The sequence below is a fragment of the Curcuma longa genome, chromosome 13 (assembly GCF_044706935.1).
Source record: "Curcuma longa cultivar G26 ecotype Majalengka, Jawa Barat chromosome 13, ITB_CL_G26_1.1, whole genome shotgun sequence".
NCBI classification, from domain to species: domain Eukaryota; kingdom Viridiplantae; phylum Streptophyta; class Magnoliopsida; order Zingiberales; family Zingiberaceae; genus Curcuma; species Curcuma longa.
In genome coordinates this window covers 2,271,973-2,279,474 of record NC_133873.1, presented here as the reverse complement: position 1 = coordinate 2,279,474, position 7,502 = coordinate 2,271,973, and the positions used below count along the sequence as shown (strand labels likewise).

The 7,502-nt window shown below is 46.0% G+C and overlaps 2 protein-coding genes across 2 annotated transcripts; one reads left to right on the top strand and one right to left on the bottom strand.

Annotated features, from left to right (window-relative positions):
• Positions 1-1,424: 1,424 nt before the first annotated feature.
• LOC141844102 (transcription factor bHLH94-like) lies at positions 1,425-3,035 on the bottom strand. The gene is made up of 3 exons (XM_074732101.1): positions 2,319-3,035; positions 1,611-2,009; positions 1,425-1,538 (listed from the first exon to the last, which is right to left on the bottom strand). Exons 1-3 carry the CDS (start codon positions 2,787-2,789, stop codon positions 1,434-1,436), a joined length of 975 nt encoding a protein of 324 aa, XP_074588202.1. The 5' UTR covers positions 2,790-3,035; the 3' UTR covers positions 1,425-1,433.
• Positions 3,036-4,405: 1,370 nt separating this feature from the next.
• On the top strand, positions 4,406-5,701 carry LOC141844101 (E3 ubiquitin-protein ligase ATL6-like). Its single transcript, XM_074732099.1, has one exon. The coding sequence runs from the start codon at positions 4,520-4,522 to the stop codon at positions 5,600-5,602; it is 1,083 nt and encodes a 360-aa protein (XP_074588200.1). The 5' UTR covers positions 4,406-4,519; the 3' UTR covers positions 5,603-5,701.
• Positions 5,702-7,502: the final 1,801 nt, after the last annotated feature.

Sequence of the window (7,502 nt, the reverse complement as noted above, 5' to 3'; positions counted from 1 at the left end):
ATTGTGATTCTCCCATATGTATATTCAATATTCTTTTGATCTCATCTTGGAGATTCAATTGTCAGATATGGGGGTTTTACTGAACCACCCTGTGAGAGATTCCTTTTGAACTGGCAGCATACTGAGCTGAACATGATATTCTCTGATTCAAGACTTCAATATCCTGAAAGTTCAAAATTGAGATCTCGAAATGCTAATTATAGCCACGTCTTCTCCTACATTATATTATTATCTATATTATACATGCCTTATTAAATCCTTCAAGAATGACTCTCAGGATTATCTATATTTCCATAATGGTAGCTTACGGATAAAGTCCCATCAGTGGATGGAGAAGTTTTACATCTAGTATAATATTTAAATTGCAAGAAAAAGAGTAGTAATTTTCTGTTTCTACCAAAGGACAGTAATAGTATGAAGTAAAAAGACCTTTATGTTCAGTAAATATTAGTTTTCGCATTTGTTATTTGGATTAAGTTGGAACTTGCTACAATTATCCAAAATTTCGCACTCTTAGATGACTATAGCACTCAGCTTGTTTATATAGAACAAGTGCCTTGAAAGATGCCAATGTGCAGGACAAATGCTCAGACTCATAGTACTTGGCTTACAGACATTTTCACTGCTACTGAGGGAATCCTTTTTCTCCACTCTGCAAGAAAGAATATCATCAAACATACAATATAATATTATCGATTATTGGTCCCTTAGCCAATAGAACAATGGATTAAAGCGTGGCACAAAGATGTGAGATTCTGAGTTAGGGGCCACCAATAATCTACTCATCTCCTGTGTCATTTCTGGAACAGTGTGAGATCCTGTTTGCAAGACTTCCTGCTCTGCCAGACCATGGAGAGAGGGGCCCGATCACAAAGCTTTTCGCCTTTAAATCCTTTGATTCGAAGACCAGACAGAGACCCTCTTCCCGAGATGTGGACCAATGATATGCAGCTAAGAAGTTCTAAAACAACTATAGCTCAGAATGTTCATCCTTTCATGTCTACTTTGAAAGCTCATGGGATCCCAACACTGGCCACCCTGTCCATTGTTGTCAGCACACTGAGATAACTCCCAACAAGATACAAGGTAGCTTTTTTGCAAAGTGATCAAATTGCTTCTTCCTTGGGCTATGCGTACTATTCATTTTTTGTCTTTTACCTCTTAGCTTTAGTGAGCTCTTACATCAGGTACAGCACCAGTTGATGGAGAGCTAGCTAAGCTTCCCTTGGATCGAGCACATGCAAGTTCAGTTTTCATATTTATTCAAAAAAAAGTTCATTTTTGACAATTCGATTGATCTTCCTTAATGTTCTGGGTAAACCACAGGCTAAATAGCTAAAAATTTACACTGAGACCAGTTCAGCGAAACAGGAATCCTGAACAAGCATTTGGAGCTAAACTACTAGAGTAAAGATGTTGTCTTAAAAACACAGTTACATGGTGCAGTCAAAGGCAGCCTCCTCTTGAATCTTTCCTACTAGTTGATGGACTGCTGTTGCAATCTCATCCACTGAAGCCAATTGGCATTCTTCTTCCACCTGTAGAAATCACAAGTCCATTAACTGCACGATTACAGTAGCAGTCAAAGAAGCCAGCAGGCCTAAGTGTACCTTTAGGCTAAAGGAATAGAAGACTATGTCATCAATGGTGGTGACATTGAGGTGGAGCGTCGTCAGGTGGAGGTTCTGCAATCCTACCACCAACTTCAGCAACAGCTTTGGTCGCCGCGGTGAGAGGACCTTGAGGTTGGCATGGCTGTCCACCACGGAGACCTCTATGGCCGCCGCAGGTGCCATATTCTCTGCCTTAGCCTCACTGGTATTCTCATCGGCGGCCAACTTTTCCCTTTGAGAAGAGCTGGATGAGTATCGGGAGAAGGTGAAGAGCTCAGCAAAGGGAGCAGGATCAGCTCGCTGCTTGATTCTTTTGTGGGCTTCCAGAGTCTGGACTAGCTTTTCGAGCTCCTTGACGAAGTTTATTGCCCCTCCAATTATGGATGCTTGATCAGTCTGTCCATTGAGAATTCAACACGCTAACTGTCAACGAATTCTGTTCAGAGACAGCATGAATGGGCAAGATCTTTATCCTTGATGGCTAATAAATCAAGAGCAGCATGTCACCATCTTGTTTTGTCTACTGATGGATGACAGTAAGAATCTTTGCCATGTTAGAGACCAAGGAACACAAACTACTACCATCCTCCCTTGCCAAACCAACCTCTATATGCTTTTTGAGGAAGAGATTACAATATGGGAAGTGAAATCTTTAATCTGCATTTGCAGTGAAATTAAGCAGAAAGAGAAGAGGTGGAAGCAAACCTTCTGCACGAAGGAGGCCGGCATGAGTGACCTGAGCACGGTAAGGTATTCATTCATCTGTTTCCTCCGATTGCGCTCCACCGCAATGTGAGCCATCCTTTGATTTTCCACCTCCTCCTGGTTCTTCTGGCTCCTCCACCGCTGCCTCTTTCTCCGGCTTTCCACCGGCCTCGACCTGACGTCGGAGGCCTCATCGGCAGCGGCAGCCTCCGGCGACGAGGAATTGTCGACAATTTGCACCGTCGTGGAGCAAGAGGTGCCCAAAGCCCCATTTTGTCCCCTGCCGACTTGGCCCGCAGCATAACCACTCACATCGCCTTCTAGTGGCAAAACCCGATCCTTATCATCTTCTTCTTCTTCCCCTGCTCCACCACCGAAGTCATAGCCCCAGAACTCCCCTCCTTTGTCGAACAACTCCCTCATGGTGCAGCCAAAGAGGTCTTGCGGGAAGACTACAGCTTCCAGTGCCATGGCTCCGCACGTAGAGAACTAAGAAAGAGGACTCGAGCCTAACACACAGAAAACCCAAAAGAAACTTTCCTCCATGGGAGGAGTGGAATGAGCAGCTGGTGAAGTAGTAGGCTTTAAAGGCCTCAGTGACAGAGAACAGAACAAGGTCGTCACGTGAAGCGAGGAAGGGAAAAGGGTAGGCAACAAATAACAAGGTGGTGGACTGGTCACTTGCCCAAGCTTGGGTGTGCTTGCTGTGTTGATGGCTTGGGACGTAGTGAAAGAGATAAAAGAGGCAAGCCATGGAAGAGAGATGCTTCCCTTTGATTTGTCTATAATACTCGGTGCGAATTCAGGTCCCAAAGATCAGACGAAAAGAAAAGAAAGGTGAGGAAAGAGAGACCTCAATCAGAGACAGAATCTCTACTTGCCTAAACTCTTGGGACTGAGGCCAGAAGTGCAGGGCAAACTGCAGAGCATGGTTTTGAGTGTAGTTAAGGAGTAGGCCATGCCATGTGGTCACCATCTCACTCATTTTGATGAGGGCACTGAGGGAGCTCCCCCTTTCACTGTCATGCTCAATCATCAGTTCGAGCCATGGCACGAGAACATGGAAGGTCTAATAAAAGATGAACAAGTCTCCACAGTTAATTAATGATACAGGTTTCTTCCTCCACCAAGCTTCAGCATGCACACGACAAGCCTATTTGAGTAGAAAATGGTTTGGAATCCAAAAAACTATGGGCCCATAGTTCATCTACTTCGTTTGAATATGTTCACGACTCACGCAATCCTCCTTCATGTGCGATTTCGACAGGTAGCATTGAATTCTAACTTGTTTGTTATTTAAACGCAATTTAACTGGTTTTCAAAGTCAAATCCCTCACTCCCCGAACCATCGTGAGCCACACACGCACTGGCAGCCGTCACTCTTGAAATCTATGTTTTATCTGAGATGTGATTAGATTTGGCTGGGAGAAAAGTCAACGAGTTTTGAATTTAGATACGCTGCCACTGACGCCGTCAAATGACTCTTGGACTAGAATAATACTAGGGATTTGTTTACTTGGAACGACGGAGAGCATTTTCCATGGAAAATGAGGCCGGATTGGCCTCGACGACGACGACGACGACACCAGCTTTGACTCTAAGAAGGCAAGGCAACTTGGGGGGGATCCTTATCGCATTTAGATCCTGCGATTTCGCAATCAATTAATGTGAACGCGACGGACGGTAGTTCGTGAGGGAATCCAATTCGTTGCGCCATGGCCACCTGCTTCTCACGGGAAACCCACGTGCCATCGCATTTATTTTATCGCAACGTGGCTGGGTAGCTCGCCTCTCGAATTCGTACACGAAAACGCTTAAAGGGTCCCGCTCATTCTCGAAGTGCATGGGAGGTAGATTTTGGGTGAGTCGCTTGTAGCAGTTGCTTTCGTTGGTCGAAAAAAACGGGAGTAGGCGGTCAAAGCTTACCGCCGAGACTCGGCCGCCGCCTGCCTTTCCTTCTTCCTTCCACCTTCGTTTGCTTCACGGCCTCCTTTAAATAACCTCCTCCTCCACTGACACAATCCTTGTCCAAATCGCCCAACGGCTTCCTCCATGGACACGAAGCAACCCGTCGTCCGATCGCAACCCATCGCAGCGTCCTTTTCCTCCTCCTCCTCGCACCCCGGTGCGCCTTTGCTCAGTCCCCGCCGCAATCGGACAACCGCACTGGATACTACAACAATGGAAGATTCAGTCCGACCATGGCCATCATCATCGTCGCCATGATCAGCGCCTTCTTCTTGCTCGGTTTCTTCTCCATCTACCTCCGCTCGTGCGGCGGCGACGAAGAGAGCCTCAGCTTCCGCCGCCGCGCAGCGGCGGGGCAGTCACGCAGGCAGCAGCAGGGTCTGAGCCCGGGCGTGATCGAGACGTTCCCCACGATGGTGTACTCGGAGGTGAAGGGGCTGAAGGTGGGGAAGGGCGCGCTGGAGTGCGCGGTTTGCCTCTGCGAGTTCGAGGACGACGAGGAGCTCCGCCTCCTCCCCCACTGCAACCATGTCTTCCACCCCGATTGCATCGGCGCCTGGCTCGCCGCCCACATCACCTGCCCCGTCTGCCGCGCCAACCTCACCGAGCAGGCGACCGACGCCTCCGCGGATCCCGGCGCGCCGCCAGCGGTCGAACAGGAAGCGCCTGCAGCCCCTGGATCCCCAGCGCCAGATCACGTAGCGATCGCCATCGATCCGGCGGTGGAGAAGGAGGACGACAGGAAGGAGGCGGCCATGGAACTGGCGCGGATCGGGAGCCAGCGGCGGGCCGCCCGGTCGAGATCCGGGCGGCCGCCGGCGAGTTTCCTACGGTCTCACTCGACCGGGCACTCGATGATTCGACCGGCGGAGGATGATCGATTCACCCTCCGGCTCCCCGAACACATAAGGAAAGAGATCCTCGCCTCCCGGAAGTTCTCCCGATCCGCCAGTTGCGTCTCGTTCCCGACCGCCAACGAAGGCAGCTCCCGATCAGGCCGCCGCGGCCGCGGCAGACCGGAAAGGAGCATCCAGCTCGGTAGATCAGGGCGCTGGCCGTCGTTCCTTCTCCGGAATCTGTCGATCAAGATCCCGGCGTGGGCGACGGGTAAGAGAGGGGAGGGCGAGGGCTCAGGCTCGCGTTCGGGCTCACTGAGGAGGGGGGAAATTGACGTTTCCGGCAAGGGAACGGCAGCATATCCGAGAGCGCCATCGGAAGGCCCCGGAGCCAGTGACACCTTCGCCTCAACCGCCACCGCCGGCGACATACAGTCGCCCGCCGGCCGCCGCCGCCCCAAGTCGCCAAGGCCGATCTAATTGCGTAACCTTCTGCGTGTTATTCTTTACAATTTTTTTTTTCCATTTTCGTAAATTACTGGGTGAATTTCTTAGTTATTAAAAAAAACTTAAATTATAATTTTCACCCTTTTTTAAAGTGAAGTGCGTGCACATACAAAAAGCAAAGGATTTGTAAATTGAACAAGTTTGGTGGATTGCTGCCTTTTGTTAGTTCATCTAAATTGGTTAATTGAAGACGCTTCTTTCTTTAAGAATAAAACAAACAGCGATTACATATACATAGTCATAAAATAATAAAGAAAAAAGAAAAGTAATTTAATTAAATTTGTCATAATTAAATCTTTGCATACTTGTCAACAACCTTTGCCACTGGGAATCATTAATTGCAAATTAATGGGATATAAACTTGATGATTCTGAGAATATTTTTGCTTGAGACTAACGCAAGATATGAGCCATTGATCAATTATCTTCTATGTTGAAGGAATTATTGAACACCAAGTTGGACCAATTAAGAATACGAAATGAAGCATGTCTAATGGCAAGCCAAAGTCCAACGGGGCTGAGCCGAATCACAAGACCCTAAGCCAATCAAACTTAGTGTTGAGTCGGGAGGGCTGAACCTGAGTCTCAAGTAATTTCAATTTTTTTGACTCGACGTTGACTTCCACCTTGGTTGAACATCTAACCTTCTTGCTATGGATGAAGGCGGCTAGTAGCGTCCAAAACATTCCCATTTTGTTCATTTTATTCCTTTTGAGTGGATTTTAAAGCCCACCCAATTGTGAGAATAAAAGCCGTATCCACAATCCAAGTATAATAGAAATGCTAGAGGAGCCCCCAAGTCCTAACCAAATCGTTCCTGAATTGATCTCTCCATTAAATTCGAGTCCGTTCGGTTGATTTTTTATATTGTCAAAATCTTTATCACAATCGACGACTTAATTCACATTCTACAAATTTCAACATTCTACCTAAGAATATAATGGATATAAAAGACCTTTTTTGTTGCCCTCCATCTTTTTTTTTCTGTAAAAAGTGAAATTTGTTATCCTAACGGTCTCGCATAGGTTGGTCGCATGATCATCTATAAAAGGTAAATTGAGAAACAACAGTTAACCATGATAGAGGATGTTGCCCTGTCTTTGTTTGCTCGGAAGGTGTGAGAGTCACGTGACATGATACAAACAAGGTTTGTGAGGTTGAAAGCATTGAACAATAGGGTTGACCTACTTCCAAGCTGAGTAGGGAGGTGAGAAACAAATGGCATGGCTGAGGCTTCAAGGTAGTTTGGCAAGCTTTGCACCATTTGATCATCCTGTCTATTCCTTATTCAGAAAATGATTAGTCTTCATAATTTCACTAATTCACTTCTATATATCTTCATTCAAGTTATGTAAGCCTTGTATGCAAGCTAAAGTCTATATAAGGTATTTTTTTTCTTTCATCATTTAATTTGGATGCTAATTTGAAGGCCTTTTTCTTACATATTATGTCCAATCAATATATTTTGTAACAAATCTAGTCTTTTATTCCTCGTTTCTTTTGCATTATTCTATGAACAGATAAGCTAGACGACGATGTTCGTTCGACAAACTTGACCGTAATACAATTGAACAGCTTCCATTTACTTTGTGTGGAAATTTAAGGCGAAAGCAACAAAAAGAGTATCTATCCCATTCCGTTTGAATTTGATTTGCATACATCTTTGACATTTCAGAAACTGATAATAGAGCAATGACGATCTCCTTGGAGTTTTCAATAGATTTTCGTAGAAAATCTTGATTCCACCGATACTGCCGTCGTCGTTCTTTTCTTTACTGGACAGTAGTGTTTGTCATGAAGAACTGAACTTGAGAGCTAGCAAACTGTCTGCATCAATAGACAAACACTGCATGATTTGATTTCCAAGAAGAAGT